The sequence below is a fragment of the Oryctolagus cuniculus genome, chromosome 3, assembly GCF_964237555.1.
Source record: "Oryctolagus cuniculus chromosome 3, mOryCun1.1, whole genome shotgun sequence".
Classification (NCBI taxonomy): Eukaryota; Metazoa; Chordata; class Mammalia; order Lagomorpha; family Leporidae; genus Oryctolagus; species Oryctolagus cuniculus.
Window position 1 is genome coordinate 37152764 of NC_091434.1, and position 26878 is coordinate 37179641.

The following is a 26878-nucleotide window of genomic DNA, read 5'->3' on the forward strand; positions in this document are numbered from 1 at the left end:
CGAGCCTGGGGAGTCACAGACTGGGCGCTCCCGCCCGAGGTGTCCGAGTGCCTCTCTGCGGCGGTGGCCACTCGGCGGGCTCGGCTGCCCTCCTCGCGACCCCTAACCTCTTCCCGTCTCCAGCCTGCCTCCCCGGGGCCCGCGAGCCCCCTCCCTGGCCGCGGGTGGTAGGCCCCGCCATCCAGGGCCGGCAGAAAGGCCCCGCGGCGGGCCGCGGAAGGCGCCGCTCCGGCCGGGCAGTGGCGAGGGGCGGGGGCCGGCGGCTGCTGCGAGCCCGGGCGGGTCAGGAGGTGACGGGGAGAGGCTGCAGGAGCCAGATAGGGAGGCTGGGAGGTAGCGCCCGGTTCGTCGACTCAGACAGCTCTGCCTAACCTCCGCCTCCCTCAGTCCTGCTGCCGCCGAGAGCCCCACAAGGCAGGGAGGGAGGTCCGCCGGAGCAGAGGGGAGAAAATTCAAAACGAGTCTACTCAACCTCGTCTTGGCTCCGAGGCCCCGCCATGGAGACCAGCACAATGCGCAGGCGCACAGCTCCGGGAGCGCGGTGCGCAGTGCCAAGGGATAGGATCACTATCGGCCACCGTCGTCCGTTTCCCTCCAGATTGGTTCTTTTTTTTTTCGTATTTCCGCCTCTCGCCGGCATCTAGAATCAAGCTACAGGCGGAAGCCCAGAAAAGATCTTGACAGATTCTGGCTGGGAAATAATGCATTAGAAGAGGAACTGGGCAAGGCGTTAGTCAATCAAATCTGAAAGTAGCGGCGACTTAGGAAATACCTGGCTGGAGACAAGAAGTTTTAATGCAAATTAACGAACCGTAAGGGGATCGTGGCAAAAGACTACAATTCCCAGGGATCACAGCGTGCCAGTCGCGCTGCTTTCTGGGAGTTGTGGACTCTTAAGAGCAGCGTTTGCGGTACCCGGTCTTAGGACAGTTTCTTTAAAAAAAAAATGCTAAGGAGATTTGAGATGGGCCTTTTTGTATCTTTGTAGTCTATTAGAGGCCTACATGTATGGGAATAAATCTAAAAAAGAATAAAGAGACACGCTTGTCTGTGCCTTACTGATCGATGATTCCCGAATCTAGGAATAGGTAGTTGATGTTTGTGGGCTGGGCCTCTGCGGAAGGGCAGCCTCGTGGTTCCTTCTGAGGAGAGCTGGCGGGAGCCGGGCTGCCGCGGCGTCTCCTGGCTTGCCCGTGTGCAGTCTGGTTTGAGCCGCCTGCTTTTGTAGTCCGGAAAGACAAGAGCTCTCGTTCTTCACCAACCCGTAGGTGCCTGTGGGCAAGTACTGGGTGTCCTGCCCGCCATGGCGCAGCTCCAGACACGCTTCTACACGGAAAACAAGAAGTAAGTAGGCGCCCTTCTCTCCTCTCCGGGCTCTCGCCCGACTACCCCTTCCTTCGTTACGGCGTTGTGGATCCCTGGTCATCTTGGCCGGCGGTGCTCTGCCTCCTCCCTCTGACTGGACCCTTCGCTTGAACCGCCTCTCTCTGAGGTGGACCAGGATTTCTCGGGGCCCCCTGCCGGCAGCCCCCCGAGGCCGCCGCCTTTCGGGCCACGTTCCCGGGCTCCACGTACTTGGATGGTTAGTGCGGAGGGCCAGGGGCTTCAGGTTTGCCTCTGGAACGCAGCACGCTACGAGCGTAGTGGAACAACGAAGGACGGGGCCGTGTGGTTGCAGGCTCCTGGGTAGTGGTGTTTCACAGTTTCTGAACGTACAGTTTCCTTTTCTTTTTAGGTAAAAAATGGGAGATGCCCTTCGAAACCAGGCTCCAAAGTGGAGCTGTAAACAGGGGATTGGATCGGCAAAACCCATTTTTGATAAGAGTGCCAAATCAAGTCAGTTACAGATTTGAAAAACTCGTACATAGAAAGTCATTTTAGGACGTAGTTCTGTGTAAATAAGTCATATTTGTTTGCATGTGAACACACAAACATTTACCACTGATAGGTATCTGTATAGACATTTTCCCAGCGGTCCCTGGGTCCGTGGTACTCATTTGAAACCTTATATGCTCTTTCTATGTGTATTGCACTATTTATTTTTCTTGTGTGTACCTGGTTTCGTCAACCATGTTCTAAGTCCCTTGAAGTCAGAGACAGTGTTAAGCTGCTTGTATTGAGGAGGTCAACAATGTTATTTGTCAGGGTTTTCCAATGTTAAGCATAAACAACAGGTGTTAACATCAGCCGTGAACTAGAAGAATCAGGCCTGAATTGTGACGATGCCTTTTGTGAGTCCACCTGGTAAATCATTTCACTCCTCTTGTGCTGTTGCTTACTGCCCACATAAAGTATATTACCAACGAACATGAGTATATTTACTTAAATACTTAGTCCTTACTACCTCTCACGGAATGTGGTTGCAACATATCAACGTATAAGAAATAACAGACCACTATTTTTTAGAACCTGAAATGGACAGATAAACGTCATATATGTACCAGTCTTCAAAGAGCTCCTGTGGGAAACAGGTGTTTAGCTAACCTAGCAGTTAAAATGCCTAAGCCCTGCCTGAGAGGACCTGAGTTGGAATCCTGGCTGTAGCCCCTGACTCCAGTTTCCCCCTAATATGGACCCTGTAATGCAGTGGTGATAACAGTGCAGTGGTACCTGGGCTCCTGCCACCCTCAAGGGAGACTTGGAATTTGTTCCTGGCTCCTGCTTGGGTCACTGCTGGCATTTGGGTAGTGAAATAGCAGATAGCAGCTGTTGAAGTGCCCTCCTTTGTGTGGGGGTGTGTATATGTGTGATCTAATTCTCCAGAAAGTAATAAAACTTAAAGTTCTTGGCTTCTTCCTTGCAAGTAATAGGTTTTGGCCAAATGAGGGGGGAAAGTAGTGTTATACGTGTATGAATATGCATGTAATTAACATATGCTGTGTAATGTATGAGAATTTTGCTACCCTTCCCCCTTTGTTTTACTGACCAGAATATTAAATGAAAAGGAGATATAAAAATTTTACATTATTTAGGTTTTTTTTTTTTAACCTTTTGGAGAACATCAATAACTGCCTCCTTTTTTGGCATGAGTATTTTCTTACAGTGTGGTTTGAAGACCAACAGCATTATGTTTGTAGAGTTTTGGAAACACCACCATAGTCAAATTTTTTTTTAAAGATTTATTTATTTATTTGAAAGTCAGAGTTAGAGAGAGAGAAAGGTCTTCCATCCAGTTCACTCCCCAATTGGCTGCAACGGCCGGAGCTACGCCGATCGGAAGCCAGGAGCCAGGCGCTTCTTCCGGGTCTCCCACACAGGCACAGGGTCCAAGCACTTGGGCCATCTTCCACTGCTTTCCCAGGCCATAGCAGAGCTGGATCAGAAGAGGAGCAGCCGGGACTAGAACCGGCGCCTATATGGGATGCTGGCGCCTCAGGCCAGGGCGTTAACCTGCTGCGCCACAGCGCCAGCCCCACCACATTCAATTTTAGAACATTTTCATCACCTATTAGCTATCATCTTCCGTTCCCTTTAATACCCTCAGCCCTAAGAACTGCTCTGCTGTCTGTCACTTCGGATTTATCAATTCTGGACATTTTGTATAAATGGAACTGGAGTTTGTGATATTTTGTGACTGACTGGTTTCTTTCACTTAGTATTATGTTTTCATGATTCATCTACACGGTAGTGAATGTTCGTACTTCATTCATTTTAATGGCAGAATGATAATCCATTGTATGGATATAGCACAGTTTTCTCTTCATCAACTGGTTGACGTTTGGGTTGTTTATACCTTTTAGCTATTATGAATGGTGGTTAGGTGAGCATTCTATATTACTACTGGCAATGTATGAGGGTTGCAATTTCTCCATATCTACAGCATTTGTTATTACCTGTCTCTTTTATTATGGCTATTATAGAGGGTATGAGGTGATACTGCATTGTGGTTTGATTTGCATTTCCCTGATATCTAATGATGAGCATTTTTTCATATGCTTGTTGACTATTTTTACCTACTCTGGAGAACCATGTATTGAGATTCCGTACCCTTTCTTAAAATTTACTGTGTTGTGTTTATTATATAATGTAGATATAAGTTCCTTATCAGAGATGATATTTTCTCATATTCTCACTTGTAATTTGCCTCCTTTCATGTGTTCCTTTAATGCAGTCTTCATTTACAGCCAGAAGATCCAACCAAACAAAATTCCAGTAAAGTTATTCCTTAACTTCGACTGTTAGAACGGTTCCTCATTGCCTTTGAAAATAAGTAAACACTGTTTCACGTAAAACAACACTCCAGGGGCTGGCGCTGTGGTGTAGCAGGTAAAGCTGCTGCCTGAAATGCCGGCATCCCTCTTGGGTGTCAGTTAATGTCCCAGCTGCTCCACATCTGATCCAACTCCCTGCTAGTGAATGGCCTGGGAAAAGCAGCAGCAGATGGTCCAAGTGCTTGTGCCACTGCTGCCCACATGGGAGACCTGGATGAAGCTTCTGGCTTTGGTCTGGGCCAGTGCTGACTCTTACAGCCATCCGGGGAGTGAACCAGGAGATGGAAGAGCTCTCTCTCTTGTCTTCTCTCTCTGGAACTCTAACTTTTAAAGAAATAAATAAATCTTTGAAAAACAAGAAAAGAAGCTAGCACTCCATTCACATCTCTTTAGACTTACCTCTGGTCACTATCGAGAGCAGAATTCTACTTTCTGGAATAGGCTAAGCGAGTAGTTTAACAACCTCTAGCTATTGGTCTGCTTTTCTCCATATTTTTTCTCCCCTTCTCCCTGCCCATTCCTTCCTCACCTGGTAAAATCTCACTTTTCTAGATGTAGATTAAGAGTGACATTTTGTGTACATCCTCAGGTGCTGTTCCCATACCTTCCTTGTTCTTTGATTTCATATACGTATCACTTACAGAATTGTTCTTACATAGCTTCATCATATTTGATTATTAGACTTTAACCTCTTATGAGAACAGAGACTTTGTCTTAATTCATTTCTGTTTACACTATGTGTTAAAATATCTGGCATGTTATAAGTACCTAGTGAATGTTTGTTGAATGAGTGAACATACATTGGTCAAATATTGTAGATTTGATCATGATAATGTCATTTCTTGTTTACAGATACGCAGTAGATGATGTTCCCTTCTCAATCCCTGCTGCCTCTGAAATTGCTGACCTCAGTAACATCATCAATAAGTTGCTGGAGGCCAAAAATGGTGGGTATATAAATATGTTCAGAGAAGTTAGGAGAGGGCATAGTGCCAGTCCCCATCTTAAAATATTTTCATTTTACTTTTTGTGCTTATTTTATGCTGTATGAATTTTTGTTACGATCAGATTTATAAATTATAACAAACCGGTTTCCCTGCTGGGTAAGTTGAAAGAAAAGCTTTCAGAAAAAATAAGTGTTTCTGTTTACTCAGGTTTTAGGGGAATTGGAGATAAAGTGATTATAATTTAGGAATAAAGATTTAGTATAATAGCTGTGATATATAGGGAAGTCTAACATCTTAAATACAGACACAATTAGATATTATGTGCATGTTGGTGTGATACAATATGAAATACGTAATTCTGCCTGTGAATATCCTTCCAAAATCAAACCTCAAATTTAATCAAGCATTTAAATCAAGACTGGTTTTAAGTCATAGAGGAATCTGTAAAAGGACATTTTGGAGATGCAATCAACCAAACACAGAATGTAGGAAGTACTTTATGTTTACTTCAACAAATAAATGGCAGTGGCAAAAAGATAAAGGGGATTGTGTACTGTTAAGATTAAAAGAAACATGATAATCAAATAGAATAAATGGATTTTTTTTTTTACTGTCTTTAAAAAATCAGAACATTGACTAGCTAATTTATTGAGGAATAGGAAGGGGCATTTGGTCTAATGGTTAAGCTGCCCTTTGGGATACCTGTATCACATATTGGAATCCCTGGGTTCAAATCCAAGTTCTGCTCCCAATTCCAGCTTCCTGCTGATGCACATCTTGGGAGGCAGCAGGTGATGGCTCATGTAATTGAGTTCCTGCTGCCCAAGTGGGAGACCTGGCTTGAGGTCCCAGCTCCCAGCCTTGGGAGTCCCAGGTGTTGCTGGCATTTAGTAAAGGAACCAACAAAGCAGATAGAACTCCCTCTCTCTCCATTCTCTTTTCTCTCCCTCTCTCCCTCTCCCTCTCATTTAAATAGAAATAGGTTAAAAAAGTTTTCAACATCATAACTTTTTAAAAGTAATTATATTTTAGAGATGCATACTAAAGTATTGATGGAGGAAATGATCTCATTTCTTGGGTGACTGGTTTACTAAGATGCCACCCAGGATGCCCACATTCCATATCAGAGTGCCTGGGATTGTGTCCTGGCTCCACTTGCAATTCCAGCTTCCTGCTGATAACTTCTGGGAAGGCAGCATGTGAAGGCTTAAGTACTTGAGTCCCTGCCATCCACATGGGAGACCTGGATGGAGTTCTGGGTGCTTGGCTCTAACCTGGTCTAGCATCAGCTATTATTGGCATCTGGGGAGTGAACCAGCAGATAGAAGATCTCTATCTTTCTGCCCCTCAAATAAATAAAATAAATAATAAAAATAAATGACCTCATTTTTGAGATTTGTTTTAAAATAAACAGATAGGGGAAGGAAGTAGGGAATATTACCTGTGAGTTGGCAAATGTAAAGTGGGATTCCTTGTTATTTCTACTTTTGTGTACATTTGAGATTTTTCATAGAATAGATGTTTTTAAAAATCAGAGTAATTATTCCCCAAAAGAACTATTTCTGTTCTTAAAAATTACATTGTATACTGGAATATGTGGCTTGTTTGAGCCATGAGAAATTCTGGAGACACTCAGGGGCCACACTGGGATAGTAGGTGCCTGTTTGTTTTAGAGACGCCCATATACTGTTTCCAGTACATTTGAGATCCTATGAGTAATAATTGTACCATGCATTTTCTTCAGAGTTTCACAAACATGTGGAGTTTGATTTCCTTATCAAGGGCCAGTTTCTGCGAATGCCTTTGGTCAAACACATGGAATTGGAGAACATCTCATCAGTAAGTTCAGATGCTTATCTACTGTATTTTCCTTAAGGAATTATCAGATATTATAAGTAAACTGCTTTTAGAATTTATCTGATTCTATCTTTAGCACTAAAGATACTTTAGATTATTGCTTTTCCTTAAAAATTTGAACTTTAGTTTCAGTATATTAAATTTTTACACCTCTTGTGATAGTATTTTATTCAAGAAAATCCTATTTGTGGAATAACTGACAAGAAAGAATAATATGTGGATCTTGAAACCCATCTACCATGATACCAGTGATGACTATATTGGTTAAGAGCTAGAGATACGGCCCAGCGCCGCGGCTCACTAGGCTAATCCTCCACCTTGCGGTGCTGGCACACCGGGTTCTAGTCCTGGTCGGGGCGCCGGATTCTGTCCCGGTTGCCCCTCTTCCAGGCCAGCTCTCTGCTGTGGCCCGGGGAAGGCAGTGGAGGATGGCCCAAGTACTTGGGTCCTGCACCCCATGGGAGACCAGGATAAGTACCTGGCTCCTGCCATCAGATCAGCGTAATGCGCCGGCTGCAGTGTGCCAGCCATGGCGGCCATTGGAGGGTGAACCAACAGCAAAAGGAAAACCTTTCTCTCTGTCTCTCTCTCTCACTGTCCACTCTGCCTGTCAAAAAAAAAAAAAAAAAATATGTATACTGCTAAAACAGATGTAAAAGATAATTGTGCACATGTGAAAGCTATGGATTAAGTTTATTTTAACTCCCCTCTTTTCAGACTTGCTAATATTGCTTTTACAATGAAAATATAACATAATTTTTTCATTTTTTTGCAGTCTAAAATACTGCAGAAAATATACATAACATAAATTTATCATTTTAACCATCTTAAAATATGTAACTAATTTGCTTTGTATTCACCATATTGTATAAACATCACCATTATCCATTTTTAGAAGTATTTTATTTATTCTAAACCAAAGAGCTGTACCTATTAAGCAATGTGCTTTTAGAAATTTGTCAAGTTTTCTTTTCTCTCCCCTTCCCCTTTTAGCATAATTTTTCCAAGGTCGTTAATATTTCTCAGTATTACTGTTAGCAAATCATTAGGTCAGGTAAAAGTTTTAGACTTTTTGTATAGTTCCAAGTTTTCTGGGCTATGAAGGTGACTAATATGAAAGAGATGATTAATTGGGAGTCCATTGTTTTCATGATGTGACATTCTAAGGCTGCACCACTTGACTGATTTCTGGTTTTCTCTGTGACTAGGAAGAGGTTGTGGAGCTAGAGTACGTGGAGAAGTACACTGCACCCCAGCCAGAGCAGTGCATGTTCCATGATGACTGGATCAGTTCAGTTAAAGGAGCAGAGGAATGGTATTAAAACAAATAATCTTCTCTTTCCTTGTACACCTCCTTCAGTCTTTTAAAACCATTCTGTCTGTGAATATTCATCCCTGATTCCTTGTTCTATAGAAAAGTAATTTTGTGGTACTTGTATTGGTGAGCATGCCAAATAGAAAGACCTTTGCATTCAGTGTATTGGTGAAGAATAAGTCAAATATCTTAGGACATTAATTCATTTTGGTTGAGTGTGTTCCTTTTAAGACCAAAGATATAGTTCATGGAGAAAAAAAGTATCTTTTTTTTTTTTTTAAGATTATTTTATTTATTTGAAAGGGTTATGGAGAGAGGTAGAGACAGAGAGAGGGAGTCTTCTATCCACTGGTTCACTCCCGAAATGGTGGCAATGTCCAGAGCTGAGTGAATCTGAAGCCAGGAGCCAGGAACTTCTTCCAGGTCTTCCATGTGGGTACAGGGGCCCGAGAACCTAGACCATCCTCTACTGCTTTATGAGGTGCACCAGCAGGGAGCTGGATCGGAAGTGGAGCAGCCAAGTCTCAAACTGGTGCCCATTTGGGATGCCAGTGCTGCAGACTGGGGCTTTAATAGTGCCAGCCCTGAAAAAACATTACTTTTATAGTAACAAATCTCTGGGCCTACTACCATGAAGATGCAGGTCATGCTGTTTTAGGGAGAAAAAGGGCAGATTGGAATCAAGTAAAAAGGTATGGGGGCTGGCTCTGTGGTGTAGCGAGTGAAGCCGCCGCCTGCAGTGCTGGCACTCCTTGGGCCTCTGCACCCATGTGGGAGACCTGGAAGAAGCTCCTGGCTCCTGGCTTCATATCAGCTCAGCTCCGGCCCTCATAGCCATGTGGGAAGTGAACTAGTGTATGGAAGACCTCTCTCTCTCTCTGCCTCTGCCCCTCTGTAGCTCTGCCTTTCAAATAAATAAATAAATCTTAAAAAAAAAAAAAAAAGAATTCCTCCCTGCAGTTATTACACAAAGTTATGTTTTTACTGGTTTTAGTTTACTTTAAACGATGTTACTGTTTTTTCTCTTTACTGGTTTTCACTGGTTAAGGACTATTAGGCTTTACAAGCAATTTTTATAGAGTCCTTCAGAGTTGTAGTATGAGGGTAATTCAAAAAGTTTGTGGAAAATGGAAATAAGTGATGCTTATTTTGTTACAAAAGTTTTTGAAATCCTTACATAGTATTTTTGTAATACATATTTCCATGAATTTTTCGAAAACCCTTCATAAACAGTAAAAATGAAATCTAGGGTTTGTTATTATTTTTATGAAGTCAAGAAAAGCCAAGTGTAATATCTGATCTAGTGTATTTTGAAATCCTGATCTTCATATTAAAGAATTTAGGGGCCAGTGTTATGGCACAGTGGGGTTAAAACACCGCCTGCAATGCTGGCATCGTGGGTACTAGTTTGAGTCCTGGCTGTTCCGCCCTTTTTTTTTTTTTTTTCTTTTTCTTTTTTTCTTTTTTTTTTAAGATTTATTTTACCTATTTGAAAGACAGAGTTAGAGAGAAGTTGAGACAGAGAGAGGTCTTCCATTAGCTGATTCACTCCTCAGATGGCCACAATGGCTGAAGCTGAGCCAATCTTGAGCCAGGAGCTTCTTCCTAGTCTCCCACATGGCGGCTCCACCCTTGATTCAGCTCCCTGCTAATGCACCTGGGAAAGCAGCACAGGATGGCCCTAGTGCTTGAGTCCCTATACCAACATGGGAGCCCCAGAGGGAGTTCCTGGCTCCTGGCTTCAGATTGGCGCAGCTCAGGTTGTGAATCAGTGGATGGAAGAGCTCGCTCGCTCTCTGCCTCTGTCTCTGTGCAACTCTGTCTTTCAAATAAATTTTTAAAAAAGAAAATTCTCCTTTTGTATTTCATAGAATGTTTTTCTCATCATAGGATCTTGACCGGTTCTTATGATAAGACTTCACGGATTTGGTCTTTGGAAGGAAAGTCAATAATGACAATTGCAGGACATACAGATGTTGTAAAAGATGTGGCCTGGGTGAAAAAAGGTAAGGACTCTTTACTTAAACTGAGAGGAATCCTAGATAGGATTTGGAAATTAGCCACTTTCACTGCTGAGGCAGAATGAGACATGGGTGAAACTGTCTTTTGTCTCAGTGTGAGATCTTTGAAAAATACAGTATTCAAGAAGAAAAGAATTATAGAAAATATAAATTATGGGAAGTGAATCTTTACTAAAATTACATCAGATAATATTCATTTTCAAGTTTATATTGTGTTAAACTCATATTCTATTTCTGAAGGACCCTCTTGATAGTGTATTAGATTTCTTTTTTCTTTTTAAAGATTTATTTATTTATTTGAAAGGCAGAGTTACAGAGAGACAGAGGCAGAGAGACAGAGAGGTCTTCCACTCCCAACGGCTGGAGCTGTGCTGATCCAAAAGCAGGAGCCAGGAGCTTCTTCTGGGAATCCCACGTGGGTGCAGGGGCCCAAGCCCTTGGGCTATCTACCACTGCTTTCCCAGGCCATAGCAGAGAGCTGGATTGGAAGTGGAGCAGCTAGGACTCGAACCGGTACCCATATGGGATGCTGGCACTGCTGGCAGTGGCTTTACCCACTATGCCACAGCGCCTGTCCCATGACCAACTTTTAAAAGAAATCTGGGGCCAGCTCGAGTCCTAGCTGCTCCACTTTCAATCCAGCTCTCTGCTATGGCCTGGGAAAGCAGTGGTAGATAGCTCAAGGGCTTGGGTCCCTTACCCATGTGGAAGACCCGAAAGAAGCTCCTGGCTCCTGACTTTGGATTGGCACAGCTCCGGCCGTTGTGGCTAATTGGAGAGTGAACCAGCGGATGGAAGACCTCTCTCTCTCTGCCTATCCTTCTCTCTATGTGTAACTCTGATTTTCAAATAAATCAATTTAAAAAAAAAAGAAAGTTAGTCATATGAACTCCTGTTTTTTGACATCTTTTCCAGGAATGATTAAATATTTAATTCTTAGATTTCAGAACATGATATATTTAAAGTTTTATACTAATTTGTTCACTACACCTTCCTTTTGACAGATAGTTTGTCATGCTTACTTCTGAGTGCCTCTATGGATCAGACCATTCTCTTATGGGAGTGGAATGTGGAGAGAAACAAAGTAAAAGCCCTGCACTGCTGCAGGGGTCATGCAGGAAGTGTGGATTCTATAGCTGTTGACAGCTCAGGCACCAAAGTAAGTAGTATGTTATTCTGTGTTAAATTAGAATTTGAGCTTCTTACTAAATTTTTTTTCCTATGTTTATTCATTGTGATTGGCCTTCTTTCATGATGGTTGACTGATTTCAAAGCAAAAGTAAATACTTATAATAATAACAGATACAAAGGTTTACTTCCTTGGTCTGTGTTCTCTGGCTTTGAACCTTATATAAACTGGAAAAGCATTAAGAAATCAAATAAAAAGCAATTTCTTCATGTAACCTGAAATCATAGTAATTACTGTATTTTTCATCCATCAACTACTCTAAATGCTGTCATCAGTTGAAAATGCCTAATTGATCATCTAAGGGTTAGTGTTAGTACAGTTTTTTTGCTCTCAGTGTTAATCCCTTTGTTAAGATTATTTAAAAGGCAGAGAGAGAGAGAGATCCTTTATCCCCTGGTTCATTCCCAAAATGGCTACAACAGCCAGAGCTGTGCCGCACAAAACCCAGGAGCCAGGAACTCAATCCAGGTCTCCCAGGTGGAATGCAGAAACTCAGATACTTGAGCCATCGACCACTGCTTCCCAGGTTCAGTAGCAGGGAGCTGGATCAGAAGCACAGACTCAAGCCAACACTCCCACATGAGATGTGGGCATCCCACGCAGTGGCTTAACCTGTTGTACCACAATGCCTACCTCCTAATATACTCTTCATTATGAAAGATGGTTGAAGTTAATTAAAAGAAAATCAACTTCTTATGGGCATTGTGGCCCAGCAATTAAGCTGCTGCTTGGGATACCCGTATACATACGGAGTACCTGGGATAAAGTGCCACCTCTGCTTCTGATCCACCTTCCTGCTAATGTGCCTGGGAGGCAACAGACAGTGGCTCAAGTACTTGGGTTCCCGCCACTCATATGGGAGACCTGGATGGAATTACTAGCTCCTGGTTCTGGCCTGGCCCAGCCCTAGCTGTTGTGGGCGTTTGGTAAGTGAATCAGCAGACAAGAGATTTCTGTCTCTGCACCACCACCCTCACCTGTCACTCTGCCTTGCAAATAAATAAAAAACTTAGAAAAACAAAACCCTCAAGGGAAATAGTATAGTGACTTAGGAGGGCTTACAAGCCCACTTGCATTTTGGAAGTTTCCTAAGCCATGTTGACACATTCTGTACGTAAGAATGTTTCTTCAGTATTTCTTTGTTGGTAAGGGAAATGGAGGATATTTGGTACATTCAAAAGTAGGATTTATGATTTTTCATACTGAGCCAAAAAAGTTTACATGTTGAGTCCAAACGTAATGAATGAATTCTACTTTATCTTTTGTCATTGAGAGACAGAAACTCATCATGAACTTGCTTAATCTTTTTTTTTTTTTTTTTTTGTAAGATTTATTTACTTATTTGAAAGGCAGAGATAGAGGCAGAGAGAGAGAAAGGTCTTCCATCCACCGGCTTACTCCGCAGATGGCTATCAAAGGTCAGAGCTGGGCCAATCTGAAGCTAGGAGCTAAGGAGCTTCTTCTGGGTCTCCCATGTAGGTGCAGGGGTCCAAGGACTTGGGCCATCTTCTACTGGTTTTCCAGCCCATAGCAGAGAGCTGGATCTAAAGTGGAGCAGCGAAGACTCAAACTGGCGCCCATTTGGGATGCCAGCATTGCAGGTAGTGACTTTGCCTGCTATACTGTAGTGCCAGCCCCACTTGTTTAATCTTAAAAGAAAATTTATTGGATTGTGAGATCCAAGGAAGAAATGAGCAACCATATCAAAGAAGGGAAGTGATGGTGCATTTGGGCCTCAGGAACCAGTAGGATGGAGGCTTGAATGTGTCTTGCACACAGTCTCCCTTTTTCTTTCCTGGTTGACTTTACTCTTACCTCAGATTGGCTTTCTCCACATACCAATAAGTTTGGCTTTCAGTATTGCTCAGTTTTTACATCCTGAACTACACCTAGAAAAAGACTAACTTGAACTTTCTGGAACAAAGGTTTATAAGACGTGTGCAGGGGGCAGATGTTTAGCCTAGCAGTTAAAACACTAGTCAGGATACCCTGACTTGAGTTTGATTCCTGGCTCTAGCTCTTGATTCCAGCTTATTTGCAGACCCTGGGAAGTAATGGTGATGGCTCAAGTAATTGGGTTCCTGCCACCAACTTTGGATACCTGGATTGTGTTCCTAGCTCCCAGTTTCAGCCTTGGTCATTGTATTAGGGAAGTGAAGAGCTTGGTCATTGTAGGTATTAGGGAAATATAGGAAGAAATTGAGAGCTCTAAATTTCTGTCTCAAATAAATTAATAAAAAAAAGATTTTGAATGAAGAAGAGTCCTGGTATAATGTAGGTCACTTGTCCTTCCTGTAACCATCACCACAGCACAGAGCCACATAGAAATGGCAGCTCCCTCAATTGCTATGCAGACTGAGTATACCGCTTCCAAGAGACTAGGAAGCTAAGCGGGTGATGCTACAGTAGTGAAGGATTTCAGAGCCTATGCACTACAGAGATTAAGCAAGGTTAGTAAAGGGTTTTAAATTAAGTAGAAAAAAGACACAATATGGATTATATCATGTATGCCTTTTCCCTTCATATGTATCTGTTTAGTTTTGCAGTGGCTCCTGGGATAAGATGCTAAAGATCTGGTCTACAGGTAAATTAAATCTTTCTTCTACTTTGACTTGTTAATGATATTTTAAGAATTTCAGTGAACTTTTTTAACACTACATTTTGTAATCAAGATGGACCAGAGGGACTGGTATTATGGCATGGTGGTTAAAGCCACTGCCTGCAACGCCAGCATTCCATATGGGTACTAGTTTATGTCATTGCTGCTCTGCTGCCAATCCAGCTCCATGCTAATTGCCTGGGAAAAGCAGCAGAAGATGGCTCAAGTGCTTGGGCCCTTGCTACCCATGTGGTAGACCTGGATGAAGCTCCTTGCTCAACCCTGGCTGTTGAGGCCATCTGGGGAGTGAACTCTCTGCAGTTCTTTCAAATAAATAAATCTTTTTTTAAAAAAAAAAACCTTTAATAAAAATAATGGACTAGAGTGGTTTAAGACACACATGAAGGAGCATGGTATGGTGACAAATGAGTAGATTTTTTGTGTCAATATTTTTCTCTACTGTTCTTTTAATGCACAGTGTCACTGAATTGTTGCTAGTATTAACAACATGTTTGGTGCATGTTGGAAAGGCAGGATTATATAAGGAGAGGGAGAGAGAAAATATCTTCTGTTACTTCACTCCTCAAATGGCCAAAACAACCAGGGCTGAGCCAAGCAAAAGCCAGGAGCTTCATCTGGGTCTCCCACGTGGGTACAGGAGCCCAAGTACTTGAATAATCTTCCACTGCTTCATACACACATTAGCAGGGAGCTGAAGTGGAGCAGCCTGGACTTGAACCAGCACCCATACGGATGGATGCCAGCATCACAGGTGGCAGCTGTAACGCCTGCCCCAGATTTCAGTTTTTTAATGTACTTTATTTTTACTTTCTCATTTTTGAAGATTGGTAGATCAGCTATTGTATTTATAAAACATAAATTTTCTGTTAACTACAGTTATGAGGCATACCCATTCCCTAACCAGTTAAGATCACATGGAGAAACCATATACCCAGAAATGTAAAGAATTCTTTCAAGTTGTTTGTGATAATATTGACAGGATTTCTAAAATAACAGTCTAATTCTCTGATGCAGTCCCTACAGATGAAGAAGATGAAATGGAAGAATCCACAAATCGACCAAGAAAAAAACAGAAAACAGAGCAGTTGGGATTAACAAGGGTAAGTATCTGTGAGAAGTGACTTCACTTGGCTTACGTCTATATTGATGAATATCAAACTCGGAAAGTTCATCCAGTTTTTTTTTTTTTTTTTTTTAAGATTTATTTATTTAATTGAAAGGCAGAGTTACAGAGAGGCAGAGAGAGAGAGGTCAATTTTCCATTCTGCTGGTTCACTCCCCAGATGACTGCAATGGCTGGAGCTGAGCTAATCCGAAGCCAGGAGCCAGGAGATTCTTCCAGGTCTTCCGCATGGGTGTAGAGGCCCAAGAACTTGGGTCATCTTCCACTGCTTTCCCAGGCCATAGCAGAGAGCTGGATCGGAAGTGGAGCAGCCAGGACTTGAACCAGTGCCCATATGAGATGCTGGCAGCGGCTTTACCCGCTACACCACAGAATTGGACCCATCCAGATTAAAAAAAAAAATTAACTGGGGCTAGTGTTGTGGCATAGCAGGTTAGGCCACCATCTCATATTGGCGCCGGTTCAAGTCCTGGCTTCTCCACTTCCGATCCTGCTCTGTGCTAATGGCCTGGGAAAGCAATGGAAGGTGGCCCAAGTCTTAGAGGCCCTGTGCCCATGTGGGAGACCTGGATGAAGCTCCTGGCTCCTGGCTTTGGCTTGGCCCAGCCCTGGCCATTACAGCTATTTTAGAAATGAAGATTTCTGCCTCTCTTTCTCTCTTTGTAACTCTGCTTTTCAAATAAATAAAATCTTTAAAAAAATTATTTTGATTGATAAAGACTAAACATATTCAGGGCATATAACATGATGATTAGTTATATGTATACAATATGTAGTGATTACCATAATAAAATTCTGTTGTATCGATATTAGATCCCCAGAATTTGTTGATCTTTTCACTAAAAGTTTCTATCTTAATCAGCATTTCCCTTACACCTTATCTCCTGGTTATCACTGTTCTACTCTCTGCTGCATGAGTTTGGACTTTCCATTCAGGTTTTTTTTCTTTATAGGTTTATTTGCTTGTTTGAAAGGCAGAGTTACAGAGAGAGAAAGGATGAGAATGAATCTTCCTTCCGTTGATTCCCTCCCTAAATGGCTCTAACAACTGGGGCTGAGCCAGGCTGAAGCTGGGAACCTGGAACTCCATCTAGGTCTTCCATGTAGGTGGCGGGGCCCAACAACTTGGGCTATCATCTGTTGCTTTCCTAGGAGCACTAGCTGGGAGGTGGATCAGAAATACAGCAAGCAGGACTTGAATCAGTGCCCACATGGGATGCTGGTGTCACAGGGGAGGACTTAACCTGCTATGCCTGCGCACCAGCCCCTCATCCAGATTCTTACTGCCATATTTAATTACAAAGATACTTGTTATAATATGATCTGTGTTTACATACTTAATGAAAAGGATAGGACTGAATCAGATTTAGGAAAACACTTTTCATTTGATTTCTAACAGCTAGGAAGACCATGCAGTAAATCAAGTACACATTTGCTTTTGTAGTCACCAACAGGATATCTTATAAAAACTGAAAACGAGGAATATGGTGTGATCATAAAAGATTCACTAAATTCATGTAGAATGCAATAATCAATAATACTTACTGGTTTCAACTGAGAGTAGTGATTTGTAGCTACTTAATACATTTAAACATAGATTCCTAAATTGCAAGAAGAAAGATCTGGCAGTTATTCAGCTTCCTTACTCTGGTACAACAAATTAAAGCTGGAAATGCCTTACCAATTGAATATTGTACCACTGTTAATTTACAATGATGTGTATTCCTGAACTAGAGAGGTTTACCAGTATACTAGAAGACCACCTCTAGATTGCTTCACAGTCAGTAGCCCCTAAAGTAGTCACTTCAGACTTACACTATATTAGAATAGTTTTTACCTAATTTAAACTTCATATTTTATCTGTGACATTTGTTTATGCTGCTACTTGTAATAGTAGTCCTTTTCATTAATAAGAACATTCCATTGTATGTACATACCTCAATTTATCCATTTTTCTTTTGAGGTTGTTTCCAGTGTTTGGATACATGAATACAGCTGCTATCAACATTATTATAGTTGTCTTTTGGTATACAAATGCATATGTAGAATTGCAGAAGTAGAACTGCATTGAGGGGGTATATAAATGATGTGCTTTCTGAATGTTAGATATTGCCAAAAAGTTTTCCAAAATCAGTTTTACTTGAACAGTATATGAGAGTTAAAGTAAATCCACATCCTTACCAGCATGTGATATGACTTTTAAGCCATAATTAGCTTCGTTTCACTAGTATATACTTAAGTTAACTTTTTAAGAAGTGTATCATTGTATTGATTTCTGGTGGTATGTAGAGGAATCTAAGCCCCAGCCCTCTGATATTCAGTTGTGAAGTACCTATTCATATTTATAGCCCCATTTTTAAAAATACGTGCCTTTTCTTAGGCCACATACTTTTAAAAATTCTTTATGAATTCTGATTTCAAGCTTTTGCTAGGCATATGTATTGCAAGTATTTTCCCCCACTCAGGGTATTGCTGATGTCTTTTATTTTAATGTATGTATTTTATAAACTCACTTTCAGTGTTCATTTTATTTGAGAGAAATAATAGTATATTTCCTTTCTCCATTTAGCATTTTATAGGGCTTAATCTCAGGCATACATAAAATAATAAAGCCATTGCCAGAAACCCTTGAAGTGCTAACTGTGGCAAAAACATTGCTGCAGATACAAAAAAAAGTTTGGATTTTTAGAAAAATAGCAAAAAAAGATGACATACATCACAAAGTTGCCCCCTCTTTTACTTCTTTCCAGCACCTAACTTGTATTGATGTGAGTGATGCTGTCAGTTAATTTACTTGTCATTTGCTTCATATATTACCATACAATAGGGTTTTTTCCTTCAAAATGCTCAAAATTGTTTTTTTTTCCCTTTAGTACTATTCTGGTTGTTTTTTGTTGTTGTTGTTTGTTTGTTTTGTTTTGTTTTGTTTTTTTAATTTGACAGATAGAGTTAGACAGTGAGAGACAGAGAAAAAGGTCTTCCTTTTGTTGGTTCACCCCCCAAATTGCCACTATGACTGGAGCTACACCGATCAGAAGCCAAGAGCCAGGTGCTTCCTCCCAGTCTCCCATGCGGGTGCAGGGGCCCAAGCACTTGGGCCATCCTCCACTGCCCTTCTGGGCCACAGCAGAGAGCTGGACTGGAAGAGGAGCAACAGGGACTAGAACCCGGTGCCCATATGGGATGCTGATGCTGCAGGCGGAGGATTAACCAAAGGAGCCATGGCACTGGTCTTTTTTTTTTTTTTTTTTTTTAAGAATTATTTATTTGGCAGACAGAGATACAGAGAGAGGTCTTGCATTCTGCTGGTTCACTCCCTAAATGACTGTAGTGGCCAGAGATGAGCTGATCCGAAGCCAGGAGCCAGGAGCTTCTTCTAGGTCTCCCGTGCGGATGCAGGGGCCCAAGGAGTTGGGCCATCCTCCACTGCTTTCCTAGGCCATAGAGAGCTGGATCAGAAGAGGAGCAGCTGGGACTTAAATTGGTGCCCATTATGGTGCTGCAGGCTGGGGTTTTAACCTGCTGTGCCACAGCACCAACTCTAGTACTGTTCTGTTTTGTTTGTAGTAATAATGCCAATGATTTTTCTACATTTCAAAAATTCACTCTTGTTGGTGAATAGTGCTTGAATTTTGATGAACATATAGAATCATCTAATTATTACACATTCAAGATACAGAACTGTCCACCTTTCCTTCCACCTATATCCCCTTGATAAACACTGGTCTGTTGGTATAATTTTTTTTTTTTTTTTTTTGACAGGCAGAGTGGACAGTGAGAGAGAGAGACAGAGAGAAAGGTCTGCCTTTGCCATTGGTTCACCCTCCAATGGCCACCGCGGCCAGCGCGCTGCGGCCGGCGCACCGCGCTGATCCGATGGCAGGAGCCAGGTGCTTCTCCTGGTCTCCCATGGGGTGCAGGGCCTAAGCATCTGGGCCATCCTCCACTGCACTCCCTGGCCACAGCAGAGAGCTGGCCTGGAAGAGGGGCAACCGGGACAGAATCCGGCGCCCCAACCAGGACTAGAACCCGGTGTGCCGGCGCCACAAGGCAGAGGATTAGCCTAGTGAGCCGCGACGCCGGCCTGTTGGTATAATTTTTTAAGATTTATTTTGAAAGGCAGGGTTAACACACACATACACACACACACACACAGAATGAGAATCTTTCATCCCCATCTGCTGGTTCACTCCCTGAGTGGCTGCAGTGGCCAGGGGTGCCAGGCTGAAGCTAGGTCTGCTGTGCCCAATACCAGCTCCCCCTGCAGATTGCTTTTTCCAGAATGTTATATAAGTGAAAAAACATGGTAGATAGTCTTGTGTATCTGGCCCTTGTGCTTAGCATAAAGCATGTGAGGTTCATCTGTGTTGTTGGCAGTATCAGTCAATTCCTTTTAAATTTTGATTTAATTATTCACTAGTCATAGGGTGTTTGGGTTGTTTCCTATTTGGCAGTTATGAATAAAACTGTTATCAAGATTTGTGTTGAGGTTTTTGTGTGGACCTAAGTTTTCATTTCTCAGGGATGTAGATCTAGGAATGGAACAGCTTGTTCATATGATCGGTTTACCTTTTGTTTTAGATCACAGCAGAAATTGTTCTATTCCTCATTTCCCTATTAAGTTTCTTTACCTGTTTCAAGAAGATTCTAGAGCTGGAAGAGAGATTTTTAGGGATCATTTGCTCCAGGTGTTGGCAAACTACAGTTCAAATACCTGTTTAGCTATCATTTATGTTTGTACTACACAGAACTAAAAAGAATATTTTTTACATTTATAAGAGGATGGAAAACAAAGAGGAATGTGCAACAGAAACTGTATGTGGCCTGCAAAGCCTAAAATATTTACTTTCTGGTCTTCTAATGGAGAGAGGAGAAAGACTAGGTCAATTCAAGGTCATCTGAGGCCCTTCTAGCACTAACCCTTAGTTTTTGTCAGCTGGGAGAATTAAGTTAGTAGCGTTCAAAATAGAAAGTAGAGCAATTGGTGAAGCAGCAGAATGAGGAAGTGACTATGAATTTGGGGCTGCATTGTGGCATAGCGGGTAAAGCTGCCACCTGAGATGCCAAAATCCCACTTAGGTGCCAGTTTGTGCTCTGGCAGCTCCACTTCTCATCCAGCTTCCTGCTAATAGCCTTGGAAAAGCAACAAAAGATGGCTCAAAGGTTTTGGCCTGTCCCCCATGTGGGAGAACTGGGTGAATCTCTTGTAGCCATCTCTGGGGTGAACCGTAGATAAAAGATCTGTCTCTCTCTCTCTCTTACTTTTAAAATAAATAAATTTTTTTTGACAGATAGAGTTAGACAGTGAGAGAGAAAGACAGACAGAAATGTCTTCCTTCTGTTGGTTTACCCCCCAAATAGCCACTATGGCTGGAGCTACACCGATCCGAAGCCAGGAGCCAGGTGCTTCCTCCTGGTCTCCCATGCGGGTGCAGGGCCCAAGCACTTGGGCCAACCTCCACTGCCTTCCCGGGCCACAGCAGAGAGCTGGACTGGAAGAGGAACAGCCGGGAATAGAACCTGGCACCTATATGGGATGCTGGCACCGCAGGCAGAAGATTAACCAAGTGAGCCACGGCGCTGACCCTAAAATAAATACATCTTTAAAAAAAGACTATGAATATTTTGAGTAATATTTGGATTCAGTTTTGAGTTTGCTACTTATAAACTATATGACCTTGGGCATGTTGTCTTTCTCAGCTTCAGCGTCATCATGTATGAAATAAAAACAAAGTTGAAGGATTGTTTTAAAGAAAAAATAAGGCAGGGTATGAAAGCTAAAACACCTAGCAAGTATCTGGCATATGGTTTCAAAAGTCGTAACTACTATTATTGTTTGAGTGACTCTGAAATGACTATACTTCTTCCTTTTGGGGGTCTTTTGTTTCTAGACTCCCATAGTGACACTTTCTGGCCACAAAGAAGCAATATCCTCAGTTCTGTGGTCGGATGCTGAAGAAATATGCAGTGCCTCTTGGGATCACACGATCAGAGTATGGGATGTTGAGTCTGGCAGTCTTAAGTCAACTTTGGTAAGACTTACAAATTCAGTGGTCTTATGATTAACTTTGGTCCTTTAAATGATAAACTTCTAGAAGTGTTTTACTTTTAGCCCACCATGATTATATTTTCATTTTCTTTTTCAGACAGGGAATAAAGTATTTAATTGTATTTCCTATTCTCCACTATGTAAACGTTTAGCATCTGGAAGTACAGACAGGCATATAAGACTGTGGGACCCCCGAACTAAAGGTGAGTCTCATAAACCACTGAGGAAAGGTAAGTGTATAAACAACATGAATTTCTCTACTCACCAGAGATGTAGAACATAAATGTATTGAGTTTGTTTTGCCTACTTTTCTAAAATTCTTTTTTGCTTTTGTTCAGATGGTTCTTTGGTGTCCCTGTCCCTAACTTCACATACGGGCTGGGTCACAACCATAAAGTGGTCTCCTACTCACGAACAGCAGCTGATTTCAGGTTCTTTGGATAACATTGTCAAGCTCTGGGATATAAGAAGGTAAATCCTACTTACGATTAACAAGAGAAAGATATCACTTGTGATATCACCACTGCCTCCCAAGGATTACCAGGAAGCTGGAGTCAGGAACTAAGTATCAAACCTAGGTACTCCAACATGGGATGCAGGCATCTTAGCTGCTAGACCAAACACTTGGCTCCAGTATGTAGATTTCAATTATACATTTTCTGTAACAATTAACATACAGTTTCCAGTAATCATAGTAAATGCTATGATGAAAGCAAAGCATGGTAAAGGGATACTTATTTGAGGAAGGCCTCTTTGAAAGTGATAGGAAGTGAATTAAACAATGTGGATGTATGAGTCATGCACATATGGTAAAAGGAACAAGAGAAATATGGTGGAAAGAATCTTGGCATGTTAACAAAATAGCAGAAAGGCCACTGTTGATGGAATGCAATAATAAATAAGGAGTAGAATGACAGGGCATGAGTACAGATAGTGGTTATATCAAGCAGGATCTGTTTTTTTTTTGTTTTTTTTTTTTTTTTTTTTTTTTTAAGATTTACTTATTTATTTGAAAGTCAGTTACACAGAGAGAAGAGAGGCAGAGAGAGAGAGGTGTCTTCCATCCGCTGGCCACACAGCTGGAGCTGCGCTGATCCGAAGCCAGGAGCCTCCTCCGGGTCTCCCACGTGGGTGCAGGGTCCCAAGGACTTGGGCTATCTTCCACTGCTTTCCCAGGCTACAGCTGAGAGCCGGATCAGAAGAGGAGCAGCCAGGACTAGAACCAGCACCCACATGGGATGCCAGCGCTTCAGGCCAGGGCGTTAACTCGCTGTGCCACAGCGCTGGCCCCTCAGGCAGGATCTTAATAGGCCATGGCAAAGAGTTTGGTTTTTTTTTTTTTTTTGGACAGGCAGAGTGGACAGTGAGAGAGAGAGACAGAGAGAAAGGTCTTCCTTTGCCGTTGGTTCACCCTCCAATGGCCGCCGCGGCCGGTGCGCTGCGGCCGGTGCACCACGCTGATCCCAAGGCAGGAGCCAGGTGCTTATCCTGGTCTCCCGTGGGGTGCAGGGCCCAAGGACTTGGGCCATCCTCCACTGCACTCCCTGGCCACAGCAGAGAGCTGGCCTGGAAGAGGGGCAACCGGGACAGAATCCGGTGCCCCGACCGGGACTAGAACCTGGTGTGCCGGCGCCGCAAGGCGGAGGATTAGCCTAGTGAGCCGCGGCGCCGGCTGAGTTTGGTTTTCATTTTAAGTGTGACTGGAAGAGTTTTGAGCAAGGGAGCAAGAATGGAAGCAGAGTCTTTTTTTTTTTTTTTAAAGATTTATTTATTTACTTGAAAGTCAGAGTTACACAGAGAGAAAAGAAGAGGCAGAGAGAGAGCGAGATCTTCGATCCACTGATTCACTCCCCAGATGGCTGCAACAGCCGGAGTTGCGCTGATCCAAAGCCAGGAGCCAGGAGCTTCTTCCAGGTCTCCCACATGGGTGCAGGGGCCCAAGGACTTAGGCCATCTTCCACTGCCTACCCAGGCCATAGCAGAGAGCTGGATTGGAAATGTTGCTCCCCCATTCGCGGAGGAACGACACTAGACCCTGCGCTGTTCTTTTGTCTGCTCGGCCCTTCCTGGGTTTGCTGCTGGTCCTTCCTGGGTTGGCTGCCGACCCCTCCACCTCCGTGGAGGGGCGGCTCCCCCTGCCACTTTCCCCACTTCCGCGGGGGAGCGGCACACCGCCGGCCGGCTCTCTCGGGGGCTGCTCAGATGTTATCCGGATGTTCCTGGTGCATGTTGTTTCTCTCCTCCTTTATAGTCCTCTTCCACCAATCCCAACTCTGCTACCCACACGCCGAGCACGCTGCTCTCCTCCAATCAGGAGCAAGATCAGCTCCTGCAGCTCATCAGTCAAATTGGCAAGAGGCAGCTGGGTAGAAGTTGTTTACTCCTCTCCCAGCGCCATATTGTGGGAGAGCAGATGCATAGAATAAGTCTTAATTCTAGTAACTTAGTCTAGTCCTAGTTGCTCCCCACAGGAAATGGAGCAGCTAAGACTTGAACTGGTGCCCATATGGGATGTCAGCACTGTAGGAGGTGGCTTTACCCGCTACGCCAGTGCCGGCCCCGGAAGCAGAGTCTTTAATTCAAGAGACAGTTAATGATGACTTGTTCTGTGGTGGTAGAAAGCTCTTTGGCTTAGGGATTGAATGGAAATCAAAGATTGTACCCACATTTTGTGCCTAAACAACTGGTGATTGGTAGTACCATTTATTCTGATGGGAAAAAGTAGAAAAACAGGTTTCTGAGGGGAAATCCAGAGTTTTTTATTATTATTTTTTTTTTAATTACAAGTGCCCAAAAGACAGCTGTCAGGCAGCTGCATAAAAGCATACAATGGCTTCAGATGTGGTTTTTTTTTTTTTTTTTTCCATTTTCAATTGTTTGTTTATTTGAGAGGTTGCAGTCATTGGAAAGGAGAGACAGAGAGAAAGGTCTTCCATCTGCTGGTTCATTCCCCAAATTGCCACAATGGTCGGAGCTGAGCTATCCAAAGTGGAGCCAGGAACTTCTTCCAGGTCTCTCACGCGAGTACACGGACCCAAGCACTTGAGCCATCTGCTGCTGCTTTCCTAGGCCATAGCAGAGAGCCAGATCAGAAGAGGAGCAACTGGGATTAGAACTGGCTCCCATATGAGATGCGGGCACCACAGGTGGAGGATCAACCTGTGCCACGGCGCTGGCACCTAGGGCTTCAAAATGTTTGTGAAAAATTCAGTCTTTTAATTCCATTTTCCACACACTTTTTGAAGTCTCTCCTGTCAAGCTCAGGAAAGTTTGGGCTAATGATAGAAATTTACCAGTTACCAACATACAGATGACTAGAAAAGTGGTATATAAAACCACCAGGAAAATGGACCAGTTACACATTTTATAACTCAGTAACATTTTGCTTTGATACTTTTGTTATGGTAAATCTCTCTAGTATTAAATGATACAGGAAAACAGGAGGTAGTCAAGTAAATACTTAGAATTCTAATATTAAATGGTTATTGGGGCAAAGGTGGTAAACTCAAGTTTTCAGCATGGTTATTCAAATGTGCGTGTTTGCAATGCTATGAAAGCATGTTACATGTTACTGTTTCCATCTTTTAGTTGTAAGGCTCCTCTTTATGATCTGGCTGCTCATGAAGACAAAGTTCTGAGTGTTGATTGGACAGACACAGGGGTAAGAATTTTTTATTATTACTTGGTGAGGAAGAAAATAGAATAAATCTGTTTATAAAATTACTAATTTCAACATATTTTGTTTTTATAATTTTGTATTCTATTTCACTTAATATTATTCATAAGATCTCATACGTGTCCCTTGGTAATAGCAGTAAAATTTGAAATTTTGAGCCAATTTTTTTTCATGAGTATTTTGATGAAACATCTAAGTAAGTATATGTACTCATTGATCCAGACTAATTGGATAAAAGTACTTCCTAAGTAGAAAAATATTATGTAACAATTCTGGATTATAAAATGTATTTAAAGTATTACAATTTATTTTTATATATATACATAAGCTCTTCTGCCTAAGAATTCTTTCCAAATACAGGTCGTGGGCTATTTGAAGTAAGATGCAACTAATGTGCTACTCCTTTAGAGACTTAATTTTCTTAGATAAATAAAACTGTATCATCTTTCAAACTATTTTATTGTTTAAGCAAATGCTTCATAGAAAGTGTGGCTGCATTTTGTGCTTCAAATTCAAATGATCATTTTTAAAGCTTTAATATGATACAGTATTTAGTAGAACTTGATCTAATTGGTCCCTTTAGGTACTGACTTTAAATGTAATAGCTGCTCATCCATATTCCTTTGTAATAAAATCACCAGTTTTTCATTAGGTTTAGCTATTATATAAAATAATTTTATTTTTGTATTTTTTCCCCTTTTATGCAGCTACTTCTGAGTGGAGGAGCAGACAATAAATTGTATTCCTACAGATATTCACCTACCACTTCTCATGTGGGAGCATGAAAGTGAATGATAATTTGATTATAGAGATTCTGTCTATAGAAGAAGTCGGTAGAGAACTGTCAAATTACATTGATGCAGATGTAGAAAACACTCTAATAGGTAAAAGTTTATAAAATGTTTTCACCCTTCGTAATAGCTAATATATCACTTTTTCTTTATTTTGTATTTATAATAGTTTATATTTATAAAATGTAAAATGTGGCCTGTACTCTCTACCTTATGCAAATCTTTGAAATTAAACTCTTTATTTGTCTTAAAGGAATTGGTTTGAATTCAGGTTTGCTTTTGAAATGCAAATATAAGGGCATATTAGAGATGCAGTAAACAATTGTCCAGACTTACTTTTGCCAGAGAAACTTAGGTTTTTAAAACCATCCAGAAAAGACTAGTAAAAAAACTTAATAGAAAAAAATTAGAACTACAATTTCCTGTTTGCAAAATAAGTGTTTAATTATTAGAAAACATGACTTTGTAAGTGTTCAGAACATTAGAAAGTGTGTTGCCAATTCATTAACAATTGTTGAAACATTTTACGTGAAGTGTTTCATATTAAAGGCATGTCAGGTCTTTTAGAGACTTCATAAAATGTAATGATGACCAGATATCTCTTTCCCTAATGTATCCTTAAACATAAGAATAAATTCTTTACACAAAACCTTTCATTTTTATTAAACGTCCCACAAATTAGTTTTATCTCTTCATATGTGATGTGAAATATTTAAAATAAGTGTCTTTTTAAAATGTGACTTCTATCTTTAATGGATTGACATTCAAGTGGAACATATTTACAGCATTTACAACCTCAGTAATAAACAATGAGTCCTGTTTGGTCCCATCTTAAACTGCAATAAATCATATCTGGTCTTGCTGTCATGCTTGACTGAAGTTGAAAGCCAGATTAACAATGGGTTGAACACATCAGGAGTTTTGTTCTTGCAAATGTAGAAGTCTAGAAGCAGGCCAGGCTTCATTTAGTGACTTCCACATCCCTTAGGGTCCCCAGTTCTCTCCAGCCCTAGGATATTGTCTTCATTTTCAGATAGACTTAAGTACAAGAGCTCCAATTACCACATCATTTCCTAAAA

General features: G+C 41.8%; 2 protein-coding genes across 13 annotated transcripts in view; one reads left to right on the forward strand and one right to left on the reverse strand.

Moving 5' to 3' along the window:
• CARF (calcium responsive transcription factor) overlaps positions 1-602 on the reverse strand; it is a 76006-nt gene extending 75404 nt beyond the window's left edge. For 9 of the 12 annotated variants that reach the window (XR_011387158.1, XR_011387157.1, XR_011387156.1 and 6 more), the window contains exon 1: positions 473-602. The gene's annotated coding sequence lies outside the window, so the exon portion shown is untranslated. The remainder of the gene's footprint in view (positions 1-472) is intronic. The other 3 variants (XM_070070354.1, XM_070070357.1, XM_051849256.2) reach the window with 1 other exon arrangement.
• On the forward strand, positions 271-26448 carry WDR12 (WD repeat domain 12). Its single transcript, XM_002712545.5, has 13 exons — positions 271-1344; positions 5064-5158; positions 6903-6997; positions 8224-8330; positions 10221-10336; positions 11356-11510; positions 14079-14124; positions 15175-15260; positions 21175-21315; positions 21430-21535; positions 21671-21803; positions 24921-24993; positions 25716-26448. The coding sequence occupies exons 1-13, from the start codon at positions 1304-1306 to the stop codon at positions 25791-25793; spliced, it is 1272 nt and encodes a 423-aa protein (XP_002712591.1). The 5' UTR covers positions 271-1303; the 3' UTR covers positions 25794-26448.
• Positions 26449-26878: the final 430 nt, after the last annotated feature.

What these genes read in the sequence shown, in the direction of transcription:
- WDR12 (XM_002712545.5), top strand. Translation starts at nt 1,304, where the DNA reads ATGGCGCAGCTCCAGACACGCTTCTACACGGAAAACAAGAA. An exon ending in GTTAAAGGAGCAGAGGAATG is followed by an intron (nt 8,331 to 10,220) that starts GTATTAAAACAA and finishes TTCTCATCATAG; the next exon opens with GATCTTGACCGGTTCTTATG. An exon ending in AAGCTCTGGGATATAAGAAG is followed by an intron (nt 21,804 to 24,920) that starts GTAAATCCTACT and finishes TCCATCTTTTAG; the next exon opens with TTGTAAGGCTCCTCTTTATG.